This window comes from Rhagoletis pomonella, unplaced genomic scaffold (genome assembly GCF_013731165.1).
Source record: "Rhagoletis pomonella isolate Grant_MI unplaced genomic scaffold, Rhpom_1.0 Rhpom_scaffold_00001, whole genome shotgun sequence".
NCBI lineage: Eukaryota > Metazoa > Arthropoda > Insecta > Diptera > Tephritidae > Rhagoletis > Rhagoletis pomonella.
In genome coordinates this window covers 43,615,517-43,638,334 of record NW_023458555.1, presented here as the reverse complement: position 1 = coordinate 43,638,334, position 22,818 = coordinate 43,615,517, and the positions used below count along the sequence as shown (strand labels likewise).

The window sequence follows — 22,818 nt, the reverse complement described above, 5'->3', positions numbered from 1 at the left end:
GTATGAAGTATTGAGGTCTAATCGCTGTTTGATTAGTATATTTGGTTGAAACTATAAACAACCGCTCGCTTCGCGTATAATTTAGTGAATGAGTAAATTTTGTAAATCGTTTACTATAGATGCCTAAGGAGTTTAAACTTATTTTGGAACTAAACTGAATGACAAAAAGATAGTGTGCCAGATTTAACAATTTTCTTTTATTTTATAGTTTTTTTTCTACTTTTTCGTATATGGTCAAAATTTTGGGTACGAGGAACGAGTTAAAAAAAAAAATATTTCTTTGACTCACCCGCCAAATTTTGATATGAGCGTGTGTAAATCGGTAACAAAGTTCGCGGCAAGTAAATTTTTGACAAGTAAGAGGTGAATAAAATTTCAGTAGTTCATTAGGTTACTGAAATTTTTCACAAATGCTTAGAAAATTTTGACAAAATTTTAAAAATTTTAAAATTTGCACCCCACTACGCTTTAGCCTCATTTTACTATGCGGAAGGAGGTAGAGCGGAAGGGGGCGTGGCCTCTGAAACCCGCTCTAAATGAAAGAGTACAGACCGAGCTCTATGAAAAGTCAACCCCTTCCCCCCTCACCACCCACAGACTCCTTGGGAGCTATTTGAAAATAGGGGAAATTCGGATTTATTTGCAAAAGGATTATAACCCTCACTAAGTAGAATTATCCTTTCTGTGTTGCCGAAGAAGAGGGGCTGAACACCTTTTGCAGAGATATTTTGTGTGTGTAAAGGTTTTTGATTGGGGTCACGCGGTTGGGGCCAGCAACCCAAACTATTTATGCAAATAACTAAACCGTACCCAAGCTTTTTATTTATCAAACTTAATATAAAAATCTCTAAGGAAAATGAAGAAACGGAAGTGCAAGCGAGCATGGGTAGCTATAAAAACGATTGGTTTGATGCGCCAAAACAAAACTTTTGATAGCCTTAGTAAAGGACCTTACACCTAAAGTAGGAAGAAAAGTATTGAATTAAGGAGAAGAAAAAAAATGTGGGTCACAATCTCGGAGAGGATGTGCGCGGCAGGATATATGTTCACCACAAAACAGGTCGAAGGTAAATTCTATAGCTTGGAGACTTGGAGAGGCGCTATAAAAATGTAAAATTGCACAACTCTCAAACTGGGCGGGATAAACAAACATGCCCATACGAAGCGTAAGTGTTTGCACTAGATACGTGTGTACAATAATTATTTGAATACTGATATATATTAATTATTATTTTTAAAGTGAGTTGGACGATAGCGGAAAAACGTAGTATTAACCCGAACTCGAAGACAGCACTGTCTGTACGGAAATAGAAGATGATGAGGACTCAGAAACCCCATCCACATCATCCAACGCCAGAGCGCACATAGCAGGCATGTATTTATATATGTTCTCTTATAAAGAGAATGTTAATAGTTAATTTTTTAAAGAAACTCCAAAATGAAATCCCAGAAGACAAGGGTCGGTGATTCAACAACGCTTTATTGATTTTTGCGACAGCAGTAAAGATTTGAAAGAAAAGCTCTTCACTACATGGAATTGAGGGAACAGCGGGCAAAAGGAAAAGAAGAACGCACCGAAACGGAGGAAGTTAGAAAAAGGCGGACGCAGGAGCTACTAGAAACGGTTGTCGACAAACTAGACAAGTAACTTCTGAATCGAACTCAATATTTTTAAACTCTATTCTTTTGTAGTACAAAGATTTTTACATGACGTTTTATATTTTTATGAGTATATGAAGTTATATGCGGGAGGCTATGGAAGCTGAAGGCATCGACGTGGACAAATACGACTTCCAGGGTAAATCCGACGATGCATCCGCAAAGGACGAACAGAAGGATGTGGCTGCTTGTTCGTCGAAGGATGTGCAGCAGACATCCGGGAAGGTTGAAGAACAGCAAAAGGCTCTTAGTTCATCAACAGCTATAGACATTAACACGTTATTGGCTGCCATGTCACAGATGTCATCACAGCCGTCGTCACAGATGCAAGCGCTGGAGACACGTATATCTTCCGAGGTATCAGCGCAGGTGTCATCGCAGGTGTCATCCCGGTTAGAAACTCAGCTACAGGCATAGGAGGCACGCATATCATCACAGCTGGAAGCACAGGATGAAAAAATTACACAAATACAGGACAAACTTGAAGTGAGACAGGAGAAAGTCGAAGCAAAGGTAGACGAATTGGAAGGTCGTCTTCGTGATTTACAGTTGAATCGTCTAGCTACTTCGACGAACGCTCCCAAGGTAAAAACCCCATCCTTTGACGGCACGATTCCCTTCCAGGTATTTAAGCTCCAGTTCGAAAAAAAGGCTGCAGCAAATCACTGGAGCATGGAGGATAAATCCGCTGCACTGTTCGTTGCATTAAAAGGACCTGCAGCGGAAATCTTGCAGACTATTCCCGACTGTGAAAGGATCAATTATGACGCATTGATGGGGGCCGAGGAAAGACGCTATGGTAGCGAGCACAGGCGACAGATCTACCAGATGGAGCTGGATTGGCTCATTTGGCAATTGGAGATGCATCTGGTGAGCATCTCGAAAGAGTGAAAATCCAGAGGTTCATCAACGGAATGCGGGACGTGTATACCAAGCGAGAGACGTACGCGAATCCAAAGCCAACATTTGCTGAAACGGTCTCGTATGCTCAGACACGTGAAACGGCGGCGCTCCTAAGTAGACCATCCTACAAAGCCCATCGAGTAGAAGTGGAGACACCTGACGTGATGAACGAGATCCTGAAAATACTCAGGTCGATGGCAGAGTGCTAGGAAATGCTTTAGATGCGGATAACCAGGCCACTTCGCACGCAAATGTAAGACGGGTTCCAACAGGTCAAACAGTTCGGCAGTACGTAAACGCAGGACTGAGGATGACGAGCCCGACTCCGATCAGTCGTTAAACTAAAAGGAGCCAGCAGCAAGGGGCGCGCGCTGGCTCCCGCAATTGAATGCCCCAAAATCTCCGTCTCGCGAATTGGCAAAAAGGCGAGCAACGTTACTGTTGGTGGATATGTGGACGGACATGAGCGAGTACTAACTGAGGATACGGGCGCATCACATTCCATCATTCGATCTGATTTGGTCACTAAAGAGGAAAGGCCATTACCTGGAGTAAGGTTGAGGACAGCAGCTGGTGAGGACACCCAAGTTGTAGGAGAGGTAACATGCAAAGTCGCAATAGGGAATGTGACGGTGTTACACAAGTTCATAGTCGCGGCGATTATGGATGAAGTCATCATTGGATTAGACTTCTTGTTTGATCAAGGTATGCAGATCAACATGAAGAACAGGATTATGACGTATAACAACATGGAAGGGCCCCTTCGGTTTGGGTATGATGGTCCGTACAGCAGCAAGCGAGTGATCCTAGAGGAAAGCGAGCAGATTCCACCGAAGTCAGAAGCAGTTGTGTGGGCAAAGATTGATGGAGATTGTGGGACAAACAAATTCTACACCGGACGTAAGGTTGGAAGAAAACTACCAGCACAAGGCTAAGGAACTTCTCCGAAGATACTCCAACATATTCGACAAGGATGGCGACAAACCAGGCAGGACTAACGTTGTGAAACATCGCATTGATACTGGCGATGCAAGGCCAAACGTGAAACTGTTAGCCAAATAATAAAAGAAATGAGCGAGAGTGGTGTGATTGAACCATCAGCGAGTCCATGGAGTTCGCCGGTAGTACTTGTGAAGAAGAAGGATGGTCAAATGCGGTTCTGCGTAGATTACCGGAAACTAAACGATGTGACGAAAAAGGACAGCTATCCTCTTCCCAGGATCGATGACACTCTGGACTCGTTGACTGGAACAAAGTGGTTCTCAACACTCGACCTTAAGAGCGGTTATTGGCAAGTGGAGGTAAGTGACGAGGATAAGGAGAAGACAGCTTTCAGCGTTGGAGACGGTCTGTGGCAATTCACGGTGATGCCCTTTGGATTATGCAACGCTCCTGCCACTTTTGAACGACTTATGGACCATGTGCTCAAAGGACTGCATTGGAAAACATGTTTGGTGTATCTAGACGACATTGTCGTATTGGGTAAAAACTTTGAGGAACACCTGAACAATTTGGAAGAAGTTTTCCAGAGGATAGCTGGCGCTGGTCTGAAGCTAAGTCCTAAAAAGTGCTTACTGTTCAGGAAGGAGGTGAACTACTTAGGGCACAAGGTGACAACGGAGGGCATCTGTACTGCGAAGGAAAAGATAGAAGCAGTAAAGGATTGGCCAAGACCTAGGAACCTGCACGAACTACGAAGTTTTCTTGGGCTATGCACCTACTACCGCCGATTTGTTCCGAATTTCGCCAGCGTTGCTAATAGCCTCCACGAGCTCACTAGGAAAAATAGACCCTTCGAGTGGAATAAGGAGCAGGAGGAGGCTTTCCAGACTCTGAAGGAACGACTATGTACTGCACCTGTGCTAGCGTATCCCGTTCCAGGTGCAACGTTTATTTTGGATACGGATTCTAGTGGTTATGCCATAGGAGGCGTACTGTCGCAGTTAATTGATGGGCAGGAGAAGGTGGTCGCCTACTATAGCCGCTCGATTGGAAAACCAGAAAGGAACTATTGCGTAACTCGGAGAGAACTACTAGCGTTGGTGGAGTGCGTCAAACATTTCCAAAAGTACCTCTATGGGCAACGTTTCCGAGTTCGAACGGACCATGCAGCGCTGAAGTGGCTACTACAGTTTAAGAATCCAGAAGGACAGCTAGCTCGGTGGATTGAGAGACTGCAAAGTTATGACTTCGCTATTGAGCACCGCAAGGGAAGTGTCCACGGTATTGCTGATGCCATGTCCCGCCAACCATGTAGCCTGGAAGGTAAACACTGCTCAAAAACTGAGGGAAAAGACATTATAGACGTCCGTCTAACGACAATCACACCAGCGGAAGAGTGGAAGGAAGAACAGCTACGAAAGTGTCAGCAGGAAGATCCAGATCTGGAGCTTTTGATGCATGGACTGGAGTTGGACAGAAGGCCAACTAAGGAACAAATGGCAGCGGAAAGCCCCATCGCAAAGGCGTACTGGGCACAATGGAACAGCTTAAAATTAATATCTGGCTGTTTGCATAGGGTATGGGAAAGCGAAGATGGCCAGTGCACCCGCAACCTGATAGTAGTTCCAAGGGTAAGAATTCCGGATGTACTCAAGGAATTCCACAATGGTCCTAGTGGAGGGCACCTGGGAATCACGAAGACCTTGGAGAAGGTTAAGCAGAGGTTCTATTGGGTTGGTTGTCGGCAATCGGTCGCAGAGTGGATTGCTAACTGCGCTGAGTGTATTGCAGCTAAAGGGCCGAAATCCAGAAGTCACGGCCAGATGAAGCAATATAACTCAGGTACACCTTTCGAGCGGATTGCCATGGATGTAGCCGGTCCATTTCCTATGAGCGCACAGGGAAACAAATACGTCCTTGTGGTTATGGACTACTTTAGCAAATGGCCGGAGGTATACCCGATTCCAAACCAGGAAGCTAAAACAGTAGCGGAGGTATTCACCTACAATTGGGTTGCAAGATACGGTGTACCTATAGAGCTGCACTCTGACCAGGGAAGAAATTTTGAATCGGCGGTGTTCCAAGAGATGTCCCAGATACTGGGTATCCGGAAAACTCGAACAACGGCTCTTCATCCGCAATCAGATGGCATGGTGGAACGGTTCAACCGAACCCTGGAAGAACATTTGCGGAAGGTCGTGGACAAGAATCAAAAAGATTGGGATGTCCGCATACCCTTGTTCCTGATGGGATACCGGTCAGCAGTGCATGAAACAACGGGTAAAACTCCTGCAAGGGTAATATTCGGCAGTGAGCTCCGTTTGCCTAGTGATCTGAAGTTTGGGGTGACTGGTGATGCTAGAAGAATTGGAAAAGAGACGTCAAACATCCTGGAAGAGGAGCTGAGAGAGATACATGCTCTTGTGAGACAGCGCGCACAAATTATGAGTGGCAAGATGAAAGCCAGGTATGATAAGGCGATGAATTCCGAGGGTTTCCAGGAAGGAGATTTGGTGTTGCTGTACAATCCACAACGAAAGAAAGGTTTGTGCCCAAAACTACAATGCAACTGGGAAGGTCCGTATAAGGTCGTAAAACGGCTAAATGACGTAGTGTATCGGATCCAGACCGTTGGGAGACCAAGAAACAAGATGAAGGTGGTCCACTTGGAAAGGCTTGCAGCGTTTGGAACCGCAAGTGTGTCAGATCGGGACGATCAGACTTAGGTGGAGGGCAGTGTGGCGAATACTGCGGCAACACAAAGCGAACAACGAGAAATAGGCAACATTCTGCCTGCCTGCGAGGAACGACGTAGAATGTTCCGCAAAGAGAAACGTCAAGTTCGATGAACACTGCGAACAGCGAGAGAAAGAGAATGAGCGATAAACTTCAGAATGGTCTAGAGTTGCCATAAGTGCCAGCGCAGGTATATAAGGGCGCCACCACAGCGAGGTGAGTTAGTTACAAGTCAGCAAGCTACAAGTAAAGTGAGCGGAGAATTGAGTTTCGAATAAGCAAGCTATAAGTTTAATTGTGTTAACAAGTAGTAGAGCGTTGTTATTGCTTTAACAAGTATTGTAAAGTGTTTTTACTGTATTAGCAAGTATTGTAAATTGTTTGTTGTACAATAAAGTTAATTGTACTACAATTTCGTCATCGTTAGCATTCATTTAACAATCCAGCGATACGAGTATATTTGGGAAATCCCTCAAAGTTTCGAGGATAATCGCAACAGTATATATAAGCGCAGTCTGTATGCGCAGAATTTTGTCGATTACTAGAGCCCTCAGTGTTGCTTACTACAGTGTTGCCACTAATCAATGCCTTTTCATAAACTTACCTACGTGCTATAATAGATCGTTGCTTAATATAGACTACTTAGTTTTCAACAAAAAACCGTATTCAATAGTAAATTTCAAATATTTTAAACGTATTTTGTATAGGAACTTATAACTTTTTTACCACCTGCAAAACTGGCAAAGGGGAAACCATCTATAGAAGGAAGAAATCAGCTGACACGGAAAAATCTAAATTCCGCAGATTTCTGCGCTACGGGCTACAACTACAGAAAAATTCTGCGGTGTTGAGTTTTCATTTACATGGCGCTTTGGTAAGACAGATCGTGTCAGCTAACTCGGGTTTACGTACCGGTAGGTTTACGTTCTTGACTAATTTCAGCTTTAGTAATGCTCAATCAAACAAAAAACAATTTTTTTATGCCCAGTTATGCATACTTGCACTGCTATACCATTTTTACGTAAAAAATAAAAACCCAACAGAATTCTACATGTTAAGTGCTATGCGTTGGGTAACCGCTTACACGCAAAACCCATTTAGCAGATTCTTATGTGACAACTCCCACGCTGAGTATGCATAACTGAGCTATTTCTTGTCCGCGCACTTGCCCATCACGACCATCAGAAGGCAAGTGAGCTTGTTTTTTTGTCAAGCATAACGCGAGACCAAGGCGTATTTAACAGGTGATAGCAGCACCCTTTTATTTTCCGTCGCCTCACGGCTTCATATGTCAAATGGCTGCTGTTGATTGGTTGGAGCAGTTGATTGTTTATTGTTTTTTTTCTCTTTCACATCATTCCTATGAAATTTTTGACAGTCCTCGCCGCAAAAGCAAAAACAAAATACATGTACATTTTGTTGTTGGCGTACCGATACCACCTTATTGAATACGCCTTGCGCGAGACGATTGATAACAGGGTTCCACAGGGTGGTGTCCTTTCCCCACTACTGTTTAAATTTTACATTTCAAAGCTCCCTCAACCACCAGAGGGAGTCTCGATTGTCTCTTACGCCGACGATTGCTCGATCATGGCGACTGGGAATGGAATTGATGACCTGTGTTCGAAAGTAAACGGATATCTCTCTGAACTTTCTCGCGTCTTCACTGCAAAGTGTCTAGCCATCTCCCCTACGAAATCCTCTGCGACCCTTTTCACAACCTGGACGAAGGAGGTCAGGCTACCGCTAGGAATTCACGTCGATGACACACCAATTCCGACTGTGAACAATACTAAAATTCTCGGAGTGACATTGGACAGCCTGCTCTAGTTCTCTGCGCACGCAACCGCTATTGTCAATAAAGTACAGAGCCGCAACAAGGTCCTCAAGTCGCTAGCCGGCAGTACTTGGGGCAAAGATAAAGAAGCGTTGCTGGCAACATACAAGGTAATAGGCCGGCCGGTTTTAAACTACGCAGCACCAGTGTGGTCGCCGGGGACTAGTAGGACGCAGTGGACGAAGCTACAGACGGTACAAAATACAGCACTTAGGACAGCGACCGGATGCCTCCTGATGTCACCAGAACACCACCTCCACGATGAGGTGAAAATGCTCCCAATTAGGGAGCACAACACGATGCTCTGCAAGCAGTTTCTTGCTTGGAGCCACAGATGTGGCCACCCAAATAGACAGCTGCTTGCAGAGGAGCCCTCGCCGAGGCACGTCAGGAGGCATCTATATGAACTGACGGACGAAGTCCAGAGGTTCATTAACTAGCCTCTGGACCCGTCAGCTCACAGACAGGCCCTGAACGGCATTCACAAGGACGCAGTCTCGAGTTATGTAGACTCAAGACCTGTGAATGCCATTCTAGGCACACAAACACCGGACATTGACGCGACGGAGCTCCATCTGCCTCGGAAGACCAGGGAGACAATAGCCCAACTTCGCTCTGGCTACTGCAGCAGGCTAAATTCCTACCTGAGTAGGTTAAATGCGGATATGCCGAACGAATTTCCGGCATGCGGAGAGACCCCTCACGACTCGAAACATCTCTTCGCATGCCCGGAAAACCCCACAACCCTAACGGCGTCGTCCCTATGGACCCACCCCATAGAGGCTGCACACTTCTTGGGGCTGCCGTTAGTGGAACTCGACGACAACGACTGAGATATCAGCCGATCTGTGCGGGGTTGTTGTAGCCGCTACAACAACAACAACAGCAACGATTGAAAGTATAAATGCATCGGCATAAACATAAATATGGGCGGGACATTTTAACAAGTTTCAGCTAATCTGGTTTTGTTTATTTAATGTTTATTGTGAAAGTATGGTTCGTTATCTAACAAAAAACCGCGCAAGTCTATATTTCAAACGTTTTAAAAAAATATGGAAAATTCGAACCAGTTCCATCAAAATGTAGAGTCCTGGACTATATTTATTACAAAAATTTATTATAGACTTTTGTAGTCCGTTAATTTCTTTTTTATAAAGTTGAACTTTGAAGTACCCAGTATCGTTACCTTTTGCAAATTTTTTTGTTGGAGGTGTTTGTTATTTGCTGCATATAAAAAAATTGTCTAACATAGTTTTTATATACCTACATACACGATCGCACAAATAATTATGAATTCTTTAATTAGGAATTTTAACTCGCAACCAATAATGGAATAAAAAAAGCGATTAGAAAAAATTGCCGATAGTATCGTGATAGTGACCACCATTCATCGATAGTAGTGACAAATTGAAACTATCGATACTATCGATAGTGCCATCGATAGTTTTGCACCTCTTGCGTGCTGTTGATTGGATTGCTTCTCGGGTGAAAATTTTGTTTGATGAATTAAGTTATTCAATTTATAGCATTTACATCTGAAAAAACTTTTGAAACAATGAGGGAGTCATTGCATGTCTGCGGAAAGATATTAACAACAGATGACTATCATTTTTTTGCTCTCTCCTGCGAAAAGTGCGAGGCGTCATTTGGGCAGTGGTCGGGATTTCTAAAACACTTGAGTAATAAACATGACCTTAATTTGCCGGTAAAAAATGAATTCGAGAAAGAGCAGGATAAAAATTCAGAATGTGAAGAAGTAACTTTTAAAGCGACTGTAAAGAAAGAAATGGAACATGAGTTAATAAAACAAAACAAAGTTGATGCGGCTGAGTATGAAAGTGAAAGCGATGACAGCGACGATGACCGCGAATTTGCCAAGGCATCCGATTCCAATGATGAGGGCCCCGACAATGATGGTGCCAGTGCAAAGTCTGAGGAATCGACGGGTGCTTGGGACATGGCTGATGACAAGAATAATATGGTTTGTCGTTAAATAGGTATACCTAAACGTTCAAATGTTATTCCTTTGTTATTTTCCCCAGTACGATTCGTCTAGCGAAGAGGAACCCTTGGCCGATTCCAAGAAAAAACTTAAAACGGTAGTAAACACGATAATATTCCCTGACGATGCTATGAAAGAGTAATTTTATTTCAGTTTAATTTCAATATCCATGAAACGTATACCCGCGACATTTCTTACAAATTTCTAAAAATATTAGAAAAGTATCCAATCCTATGGGATCAACAGCATTCGAGTTATTGGGTGCCAGAAAAACGTACTCGCGTACTGTACACAATTAAACAATATATGACGAAATTGGGTTGGTCGGTTAGCGATTACGGGCTTCGGAGCTCAATACAGCGCATTTTGCGTGACCATAAAGGAGCCAAGCAAGAATTAGCTGTTTGTGGACGCGTAGACGATCGGAAATCACTATTGTTAAAAAAATGTAGATTTTTGGACGGTGAAAAGAGCGTTGGTAATGCCAATGAAGCAAATAATGACTCTGACATGGTAAGTAAAGCCAAAGCTACCAAACACATTAACATCAAGCACTCCATACCATATGTTTCTTACTCACAATATGCCGTTTATTGAATCCATCGCAGAAATCCTACATATCCACTTTTGACAGATTCAAATGCCACATCTAACGTAAAGTAAATGTTAATATGTTAGATAATCTTGTAATCTCTTATCCTTTTTTTGTGTAATTGAAATTGAATTTTATATTTGACATAAATTTACAAACTAGGAAACAAATATATCAATGAAACAAATATTGTGCGGAAAAAATAGATAGCCGCAAAATGCATAAATATTGGAAATTGCGAATATAATTCGTTAGCTTATCTAATTTATTAACCGACTTCAAAAAAGAGAGGATTTCAATTCGTCGGAATATTATTTTTATGTATTCTCACAACTTTGGACCTCGTTAACCGATTTCTATAATCATTTTTGTTTTAAGGAAAGGGGATACCTCAGGGGTGGTCCCGTACGAATTTGGTTTAGATCCTGAAGAAATTAACGGTACTCTTAAATTGTTATATGAGAATTGAAGTCGGTATGGTTTATTTATTATCGGAGTTATTAATTCGTCGGAATATTTTTATTTATGTATGTTACTGCATAACTTTGGACCACGTGCACCGATCTTGTTTTTTTATCGCAAAGGCATTACCCCAAGGATGGTCCCATACTAATTTGGTTTAGATCAGATCTTTGGAAAATTAAGAAATTAACGGTATTCATAAATTTTTATATGATAATTAAGGCCGGTTGTATGTTTTGCATAAAAATGACTCATTTATTTATTGACCGTCTTTTAAGACCTATAACAAATTTATCTGTGTGTGATATCAACTCCATTTACTTTTTATAGACAAACGTGCATTTATTATCTAGCCTCTAGCAGCCCATTACGTTTCTATGTTATTTTTTATTTAAGTTTACACAAATATTCAGCAAATAACAAATTCGAAACCCTAATATGTAAATTTTTTAAGATTTACATATTTTAAACGGTTCTGACATCATAAACTTGTGGAAAATCTGTACGAAAACTCGTTACGAACAGATTCAATAATTTTACCACACCAATTTTAAATTCGCGTTTTTAGCTGTACGAAAATCTAACCTACGCACAGTGCTTCCCTTCCATATGAGATGTGGGCAAAAATAGAATTATGGACGAATTTAAATGAAAATTAGCTTCTGAGTAAAATTGAGACGCTAAATTCAAGAATGCAATTTGTTTTTGGATTACTTTCATACTTTCAATATAAATACAGTTTTAAGTTGAAAATTTGGGTTGGCATTTATATATGTATGTAGGTATGTACATATAGTTAAACACTTTATTAAAATTCTTTAATAAGTTAAATGAACTAGATATTACAATATGGGTAACAGTTGAAATGGTTTTGAAAATGCTTTACTTTTAAACGACACGTAAAAGTGTTGCCAGTGGGTATCAGACAAAAGAAAAAATTGGACATATTAAGAGAGAAATAAGTGAAGGGTAAAAACATTCCTGAGTCAATTTAAGAGTCCAATAATTTAAAAGGAATGTAATCAGAACCAATCACTGATTGACAATGTATGTATTTGTATTAAAATAACAAATACGATGTCGTAAACCTTTGGTTTGATACAATTATTATTTTAGTTAAACTAAATTTGACTTCACAAACAGGTGGCAACCCTCTTTGTAATATTTGCAAGCTAAAACCTTCTTAAACCTCTTTCGGCCGACTCCCATATGGTGATACCTATCTATTTCAATAACCTTATTCCTTTAATTCCAATGGAATTTGATTTTTTTAACAGGTGGCAACCCTCTACATGTAGTTAAAAAATAACACCTTTTTATACACATTTCGATTGATACTTATTAAAAAATTAAAGTTTAGTTTTCTAACAGGTGGCAACTCTTTAAAAAAAATAAACCTCTATTGTGTACAGGTCAAGCTTTTTAATCTGACACTTTATTTTTCAAAATAGAACGAATCGGCCAAATCTGATGGCACTGTCAAAAAATGAAAAAAAAAAATGATTTTATGCATTAGCAAAAGACGCATTACTTCAAAAAGTGTAAGGAGCAGGTTTTTATTTCTTCTTACGAAAGCTAAAACCCGTACTATTTAATAAAATAACAAAAATAACATATTTTCTGTTTATTCCATTGAAATTTAGCATTTTTTGAAATTTTGATAAAAAATGCTTTTCCTCAATACCACAGGGACAGCCTGTTTTTATTTTATTCCAAAATTTTGAATCCTGTAGCCAAGGCATATTGAACAGGTAGTATCACTAGAGCAGTTGGTTTGATTTTTTTCAAATTACTTGGTCTCGAAGATGTCAAATATTTTTGATTTTTCCTCACAAAAATTCTAAATTGTTAAAATCTATGTGCATGTGAAACCTTTTTTCCATACAAAACAAGCTATTGAATAGCAGCTTTTGGAACGTTCGCCCAACTCAGCAGCACAACCGCTGATTACTGGACCTTGCAAAGGATGGATCAGTGCTTCGAGAAGCAAACAAATTTACTAAGAAAGAAAGTTGCAAAAATTTTGATTTTTTACAATTTAAATTTTTAATTTTTTTATTGTATTTCACATGGCATGCTTTGATTTAGAAAAAAAAGTCAGAACAATTTTTTACACTTTCGGCATGGTACAATAAAAACAGGTAGACGCCAATTTGACGTCAAACCTACAAAAGTCAAAGTTTTCGGGAGAGTAAAAATAAAAATGAGCGTGTGTAAGGAAAAATAGATAGATAGATAATTAATGGAGGCATGCACTGCGACCAGCAGGTCTATTGTGCCCTCAACCATTTACAGTACCTCATCTAATCCTAGAGAGCCCAAAAATTTGAGGAGATCCCCAGGGATTAGCGACTGTATTGCTTCGTTACTTGGCCAGTAGTGGCCCAGGTACCTCTCCCGTCTTCTCGCGACCGCCACGCATTCGCTAAGCAGGTGCACGGGAGTCTCCTCGGTCACGTCGCAGAAACGACATAGGTCGTTGGACCAAATCCCTAGCTTGTGCAGATGGCCTCTCAGTCTGCAGTGACCCGTCAGAAAACCTGTTATGATCCTTAGTTTTCCCTTGGATAGATTAATAACTGCCCTGTACCTCGTGAGGTTGTAGCCTCCCAGTAGTTGTTTTGCTTGACGTAAACCTGTAGTGTTGCGCCAGTGTTGATTCCTTTGTGTGTTCCTTTCTTTCCTGAGCTCTTCCTTGATTGTACTGGGTCCAATCGCTAGGAAGGGCTCAGGCCCTATAGGCGACGAGGCGGCCGCCAGTCTAGCTAGTCGGTCCGCTTCTTCGTTGCCCGCAACTCCTATGTGTCCTGGTACCCAAGTTAATTGGATTTTGTTGTGCACTGCCAGGCTGTTGAGCCTATCTATGCACTCAAGAACCAAGGATGACTTGACCTCAAATGCTGAGAGGGCCTTGAGTGCCGCCTGGCTGTCGCTCAATATTAAGATTCTCTCATTACGGTAATTCCTCCGTAGGTTAATCTCTGCACACAGACTGATGGCATAGACCTCCGCCTGGAAGATACTCGGGTACGCCCCCATAGGTACCGAGAGCTGTAGCCTCGGCCCGTAGACGCCAGCCCCAATGCCTTCCGGAGTCTTCGAGCCGTCTGTGTACCATTGCAACGAGCTCGATTGGATCAGCCTCTCCATGAGAGAGGAGCTCCAGGTCGCCTTGGTGCAAAGCTCTATTTTGAAATTCCTGTCAAAGTTAACCACCTTAGGCCTGTCGTCTCTGGGGAGTAAAGCTAGCGGAACTTGGGAGCCTAGCTTGTCTCTGTTCCTTAATGATATAGTTCTGCCCCTGCCAAAGCCTTCCCTCGCGAAATTTAGTAGAGTTCGCTTTGCAGCCTGTTCTATGGTAAGGTACAGCGGCTCGAGCTCGAGAATCACCTCCAGCGCTGCCGTCGGACATGTGCGCATTGCCCCCGTGATGCATACACATGCCAGACGTTGAAGCTTGGTGAGGGATTGCCTCACCGTGGTGAGGGTGGTTCTCGAGGCCCAAGCCACTGCTCCATAGGTGACTATTGGTCTAACTATCATGGTATACATCCATCTCAGAATCCTGGGACTGCAGCCCCAGGTCTTTCCTGCCAGGCGTTTGCATACCATTAGTGCCCTCGTAGCTTTGGAAGTGACCGCGTCAACATGTGCCTTCCACAGAAGTTTAGAATCCAGGGTTAGTCCTAGATATTTGACTTCGGTGGCGACGTTGATGGCGACCCCATTCAAAGAAATGTTCCTCATGCCTGGAAGCGTTCTTCTTCTAGTGAAAGGGACAATAACCGTTTTAGAGGGGTTGATGCTGAGGCCCATGTCCGCGCACCAGCCTCTTGCCAGGTTTAGTCCCCTTTGCACTATGTCACATAGAGTGCTCACGAACTTTCCTCTGGCGAGAATCACGATGTCATCCGCATAGCCTTGACAGCGGATGCCATTGTCTGTGAGAATCCATAGAAGTTCGTCCACAACTAGGCTCCACAGGAGAGGGGATAAGACTCCTCCCTGCGGGCAACCTTTCGTAGTTTTTAACTGTACCACGCTGTCCCCGATATCGGTTTCAGCGATTCTTGAATTTAGTAGCCTGGCTATCCACCTGCGGATCGTTGCCTGCACATTGCGTTTTTCGAGTGCCCGGTCGACACTGATATGAGAGGTGTTATCAAACGCCCCCTCAATGTCGATGAAGGCACAGAGTACTGTTTCCCCACACTCAAATGCATCTAGTACTTCCGTAGATAGGGTGTACAGTGCGGTGTCCGTAGACCTGCCCACTCTGTAGGCATGTTGGTCGGGGTGTAAAGGCACCTGTTTAAGGGTGCTGTTCCTGATTTCATGGTCGATCACCTTCTCCATCGCCTTAAGCAGGAAGGAGGTAAGGCTTATCGGCCTGAAGGACTTAGCTAGAGAATAAGGAAAAATAAAAAATCACATTTCACTGGTTGGCGTTTTTAAGTAAATTTGAAGTTTAATTTTATTTATATATTTTCTTTAGTTAAAATTTGTTAATTTGTTTGTTGTTTTCCGTCTTTGATTTATGAGTTGCAGTGTTGTTGGAGGGACTTTCCGGCATAAGAGTCATAGTAACAGCACTTGGCATCAAACGTGCCTTTGCTGTACCTCCCGGTGCGTTTATAAAATGTGCTAATTTAAAATGTTTAACGGACAGCAAGGCATTTCGCGCAGCCCTGCCCCACAGCTGTTTTCGCAACGCTTCTTACGCGAAGGACATTGAGGCGCGTTAAAAAAATTAGTGGCATCTGATTTATATTTAACACCACATAACATGCTGTTGCATGTTGCATTTTTAACACATACACTAAGTATAAACCGCACAACACTACAAAAGTTCAAATGTTAATTAAAATTTGTTTTTATGGAACGTTCAAAAAAAAAAACAAAAGAAGTTTGTGCGTTTTTCTGCGTCTTTGAGTTTATTTAATTTATTTAAAACTTAAGTGCGCTGTTTTTGATTACAAAAATTACACTGAAAAAGGTAATTTAGGTTTTACCATATGTGTAAAGATGAATTGCAATTTCGGTAGGGAAATTTTGCCAATGTTATGGACGCTTTTTATTTAAAAATGCGCGAGTGCGTTCTGCCCACTTTCAAGAAAAAAAATCACCACCAAATTTCAATAAGCATTCGATTTACATTTCATTTGTCGCTATTGTACGAATATTATTATGTTAATACAGTTTCACGTGAAGTTATAACATTTTATGTTGTTATAATAAGCTTTGTCATGATTTATATCAAAAATGCCTATTTGAATAGGATTCCTAAAATATGCTATACGGCAACTATCATGCCTATTACGATATCCGACGGATGCCATCCGCACGGATCTTATCTGATCCTCACCGTCATAACAAGCGAGAGTGAAGTATCAGATTCGTGCGAATGACATCCGTCGGATACCGTAATAGGCATGTATATTTTCTGCGTTTTGTGTAAAAATATTTCAGCCAATCAGAACTCACTTCGCAACTACGTCATTGGAGGAAAACAAATTTTTGACAGCACCATGTCGTAACCTTCTATTTTATGAACCTTTATCTCTATGTAGTCTGTTCCAATAGCAGTCCGGTTTACAGGATTTAGTCAGAACTTACAGGAAGTCGTTCCTATTGACATAAAACCTGTAAGGGGGAACACTTTTGAGAGAGAAACTGAGCAACTGTTCCTAGTCAGAAGTTACAGGATTTAGTCCGGAGTTTTTTTCCTGTAAGTTCATGAAAAGTGTCAAACGGTCAGCTGATTTACATGTGCAAACAAAAACAGAAAGCGGTGAAAGCAAAGAACCGTATATTTGTAAAAGTGGAAGTAAACAACGAAATATTGGAATTTGTATAGATTTTAATAATTGTTTAGTGATATTTCAGCCAAATCAGTATTGTACCAATAACATGTAAACAAACAGTCTGACATTTTTACAGGAAATAGTGCTTTTTACGTTCCCCTCATTTGAGAGAGTAAAATTGTAGTTTGATAATCCACAGGTTTTAGTCGGAAATTCAAAGGAATCGACAAAAATAAAAATAAAAAACGTCAAAACATCATTTTTAGTTTGTTCCAGTATTATTCGTGCAAAAACCAGTGGAACTGTAAAACTACAATGTTACTCTCTCAAGTGAGAGTAAAAGGGGAACAGTTACAGAAGTGTATGGGACCGCAAAAAGCACTATTTCCTGCACAAACGTCAGTCGGTTTGTTTACATGTCATTGGTAGAACACTAATTTGGCCGAAAATCAGTAAATAATTATTAAAAGCTATACAATTAAGAATAATTGCCTACATATTCAAATATTTCGTTGTTTATAGGGAATTTACATGACGCGATTTTTAGTTGAAAGCAACAATCGCCTGGTGTAAACGGCCTTTCAACTAATCGCTTACAATAAAGTTGGTCGGCTGCCTACTTTCGTTCAACTTTTGGTTCAACTAATCGCATGTGAAAGTTGAATCATGTATGTAAATTCCCTATTACTTCCATCCTTGATCGCACCGCGTTCTGTGTTTGTTTACAAATGCAACCCTGCCTATTGTTTGACACTTTTCATGAACTTGCAGGAAGAAAAACTTCGGGCAAAATCCTGTAACTTCTGACTGGGAATAGTTGCTCTCTTACTCGCTCAAAAGTGTTCACAGTGAGAGAAATCCTTGCGTACGGGAACGACTTCCTGTAATTTCATACTTAGTCTGTTCCTTTGAACTTCGGACTAAAACCTGTGGAACTGTCAAACTACAATTTTACTCTCTCAAGTGAGAGTAAAAGGAGAACAGATGCAGAAGTGCACGGGAACGCAAAAAGCACTATTTCCTGTAAAAACGTCAGTCGGGTTGTTTACATATGTCACTTGTACAACACTGATTTGGCTGAAATATCACTAACTAATTACTAAATTCTATACATATTCAAATATTTCGTTGTTTACTTCCATTATTTTACAAATTTAAGGATCTTTGTTTTCACCGCTTTCTGTTTTTGTTTGCACATGCAAATCAGCTGATCGTTTGACACTTGTCATGAACTTACAGGAAAAAAAACTCCGGACTAAATCCTGTAACTTCTGACTAGGAACAGTGGCTCAGTTACTCTCTGTTCCCACTTACAGGTTTTATGCCCATGAACGAAAGGCACAAGATCACGCGGGAAGGAAAGAACGAAAAAAGTTATTTTCTAGCTGTTGAAATCTTGACGCCATCTTTGTTGTAAGAAGTAAACAACGAAGAGAACGGAGAAAACCGCGAAATTGTTGAACGCATGAATAATCATTTTTATTATGCAAATTCTTCTATAAATCATGCCGTTGTGTTAAATTATTCTTTACCTTATGTGTACACACGTTGTCACAGGCGAAAAAGAAGAAAATTGCAGTAAAGAGCCACGACCAAATTGTAAACAATGAAGAAATGTAAACAAACGGCTATTGTCAAAATCGTTAAACTTTTTTCCTAAATGCGATTCTAACGGGCTACTCTCCTGCCCTCGTGATCTTGTATTTTTGGTTCATGGTTTTATGTCAATTACGACTTCCTGTAAGTTCTGACTAAATCCTGTAAACCGGACTGCTATTGGAACAGACTAACTATGTCCTAGTGTACTGGAACAAACTATTCCCTACAAGAATTGTGTGATGGAAACTAACACATTCTCATTTATCTTACTAACACATTTGCAGATTTTGCGTTGGTTAAAAAGAGACCATTAAATAAGGCCATAAGTTGGAGGAAGACGGAAAATCACATGTACACAAATGTTTACATCAGATTTTTCACACTGCCCTTTAGAATTGGATAGAAACTTGTAGGTAACCAGTGACAGAAATCTCTATGGGCTGGTTTCTCCAACTCAACTTAACTTAGTCAAGCCAAATTTCTTGACTTAGTCAAGAATAAGCTGTGTAAAACGTAGGCTAACTTTTGACTTAAGTCCGAAAAGTGGCTAAACTAAGTTAAGTTGAGTTGGAGAAATGAGCCCTATCAGTCTTGCCACTCAAATGATTTGTCAAATGATAGTCACTGATTTTGCAGGGTTTATTTGAAAGTATGTATTTTTGACATTTGTTTCCATGAAGAGCTTACGCATGGCTATGCTCTTGTTAATATTCTTAGGGCCAGTTTTTCAGTGCACGGCCGTGGTTTAAACTAAGTTTAAACGCCCGATCTGCCTGGTTTAAACTAAGATCAGTCAATCAAATGTCAGCCAGCTGTTCAATTTAAACTCAGGTTACTTAATCTGAGTTTAAACTGGCACTGAAAAACTGGCCCTTAGTATAAAATTTGTCGACTTGTGGATTATTACCTTTACAAAAATACGTAGGGGGCACTGTGCTACGATGGGTTCAATAATTGGCCCGAATATCCACGAAAGAATTTAAGAAATATGTAAATAGAACTGAGGATTTACTTAAGTACTTCTTTCAATAATATCTTTCTGTATCTGAATACTCCTTGTTTTTAGGATGATAACCAAGTTGCCGATGACTTTAATGATGACGATTTCTCGATGAGCTCAGATGGAGGTTCAAATGCGGATAACGCAGATACAATAAACGCCTTTTGGAAGGACTCGGTATGGTTTAGTTTAACATTTTTCCATTGTAATCTGTAATATATTTTCCTCATCACAGCGTGATGGCAAACGCATCAGCTTCAATATAAGTGCAAATCCTCTCATTGATGAATTCGTAAGCTTGTTACGCGATAACCCACTTTTGTGGGAAATTGGCCAATTTCATAACTTAACCGAGCGCAAACGAATTATAGAAGCGTGGATACCAATTTTTCAAGAAAAACACAATGTGAGTTTTACTTACAGAGATCTGGCATTGAATATAAAGGTATTGCGCCGTGCTCTCGCAAACATCGAGGAACGCAAGGTATTGGCTAAGTCCGCGGAACACCTTAAAGATATATGCAGCTTCTTACCAAAGGCCAAACCAATTACCCGTCTCAAATGTGAGGTATGCAATCGCAACTTCCTTACTGAATATACACTACAAGCGCATAGGTTTGCCGCCCATAGCCTTGGCACAAATCCGTTCAGATGTGAGGTGTGTGGACGTGATTTCACAGCACACAATCAGCTGGATACTCATTTGCGACGTGTGCATCTTAAACAATTTTCGGTACATTGCGATGTCTGCAACCGCGGATTTTTGCAACACAGTCAAATGTTGCTACATCGACAGACGCATACTGGCGAAAAAACTTTTGTGTGTGAAACATGTGGCAAAGCTTTTAGACGCAAGATCAACATGCAGCAACATGTCATACGTATACATTTGCGACAACGCAACTTTCCATGCGAACTCTGTCCCAAAACATTCTATCTGAAGTGTCATTTGCGCGATCACATGAACGCACATTTAAATATACGCAATCACAAATGCCCTACTTGCGGTAAAGCTTTCCACAGCAGCCATGCGTTAATGCGACACAAGCAAATACACTCTGAAGTTAAGCGCTATGCATGCAAGCTTTGCGATGCTCGCTTCCATCAATTTGTGGGACTCAATTCACACATGAAGAATAAGCATAAATTTGTAAATGACAAAGATGAGGAAGCACCGCCACAGTCTGTGGTGCATATGACGACACTGCCGGCACCTACAACATCGGAGAATTCGATGCAAATTAAAGGAGAGCTTGTGCAATCAATGGACAGCTGGACTATGTAATTTTAAAATAGTTTTATTAAGTTGCAGTAGAGTCTTCTGACAAAGATTAGGTCACTGATTCGCTTTGTATGACTGTGTTTGATTTTGTTCAATTTATTTTATTGCAAAAACTAATCCGAAAATCTAGTGAGTATACATTTATTAATCTATACCACGTACGTACGTATGTGTATGCAGATACAGTTATCAATTAGTATTAAACCAAATTAATTTTAAATGCGATATTTTAATTTGTTTCTAATGATTTAGTGTCGACAATGATTACATAAAAATAAAATTATATACCATTAAAATGCATTCACAAGTAAAATAACGGCCATGATACGCACACACAAACAAATGAACAATATTTTTTTGCTTAAATTCTGACTATTCAAAGTCAAAGTCTTGGTATGGGTTTAAAATGTTCAATGATTATTTGAAAAATTTAATTTCTTAATTACACAGTCCAACAAATTCAACATATTTTCTGCGAAAAATTACCATGCTATAGTTTTGAAACAGGCATCACAGGGTGTGTTCAGAAATGCATCAAGCCAAAGCATCAGTCTATCTTATTTCTAAACTATAATTGACGGAAATGTCCAATATGCGCAACCACGATTAAATGCTTATTTGGAACTTGGTTGCGTAAATAAGGTAATTCCATCAATTATTGTTTAGTGGTAAAAGAGACTGACGCTTTGGCTTGTTGCATTTCTGAACACACCCACACTGACCATTTTCGCTGAACAAAGTTATAGTCTTGAGTCTGAGAGCTATTTTAATTGCACTCAAAGCCTAAGGAGTCATGGGGGTCTTTGCACCGAGAATACAAAATCTCGAAGAGATTTAACTTTGCCGTTTTAAAGTAAAAATATTCGTCATTAAAAATTAGAGGTAGTGTGGGAACACAAACTTCCGCAGATCTCATTTTAAACAACAAATTAGAGAAGAAAATATAACCTTTCATAAAATTATTATAATATCGTACTTGTAATATGTGAAATAAATACATCGCATGGGAGAAATTTTTGAAGAGCTTTTGTTTTTATTAGTTTTTTGTGTTATTGAAGGGACTACGAAAACTGTGATGTTTGCAAACCACCCCTATTTTTATAAGGAATGTTTTTGCCGAAGGCGTCATACAGCTATTGTTAATATTTCACTTAGCATTCTTACTCTTACAAAAAAATTTTTGAAAATTTATAAAAATGTAGGGAAGGATAGTTTTGGCTGTGTCAAAGTGCAAGTTTTTTAAAATAACGGGGTAGGTAATTATCACAAATTATCACTAATTTCTGCTGGAAAGCGTTTCTTAACCCAAAAAACTAGCAGAACCCAGCAGCTCTCTTTCCTTCTTACGCTCTTATATTTTAGGCTCTCCTGCTAATTTCTGCTAGTAAAATTTTTACTAGCAGAAACTAGCAGCTGTCAAAATAGATAAACAAAAATTGAAGCCAAATATTTTCAATAGTCAAATACATCGATCAGCTGTTTACTTGCTAGTTTTGCGTTTCTTTACTATTTCTTTTTTGCGCTCTCTGTGAGCGTAATTCCCTCAATTTTCTCATTCTGCTTCTTCCTGATAATTATCTGCTAGAAAAGAAAAGAAACAAAGCCAGTATGATGTATTGCGGAACGATTTTCCGTCATCCCTTGTCAAGTTTTGTTTGGAGACAACCCGTTTCGGCGTTCAGTGTCATTTTTAAAATAAAGAATTTTCCTTCAAACATCAAAATCCTAGGTCTTAAAAATTTTGTATTTGCAGTACAAAGCAGGGATTGGCAAAGGGTGCTGTTTTTGTGACTTTAAGCCTACTCACGTTAAAAACGGAGGATGAACGAACACCACCGCAAAGCGTGCTGTCTTGCAAATACAGCCACCACAAGTGAACGATGCTTATAACAGCTCATACTGATATTGACTTCGGCAAATCTGTACTCCAAATGATCGTGCACGAAACCAGAAACGTGTTGCCGAAGTGATGATACTGTAGTTCAAAAACATTCAAAGAC

The 22,818-nt window shown here is 40.5% G+C and overlaps 1 protein-coding gene across 1 annotated transcript; it reads left to right on the top strand.

The window, feature by feature from the left end:
- The first annotated feature begins 9,497 nt into the window (after positions 1–9,497).
- Positions 9,498–21,839, top strand: LOC118744482 (zinc finger protein 678-like). The gene is made up of 5 exons (XM_036477528.1): positions 9,498–10,058; positions 10,120–10,176; positions 10,233–10,592; positions 19,603–19,713; positions 19,772–21,839. The coding sequence occupies exons 1-5, from the start codon at positions 9,633–9,635 to the stop codon at positions 20,819–20,821; spliced, it is 2,004 nt and encodes a 667-aa protein (XP_036333421.1). The 5' UTR covers positions 9,498–9,632; the 3' UTR covers positions 20,822–21,839.
- The last annotated feature ends 979 nt before the right edge of the window (positions 21,840–22,818 follow it).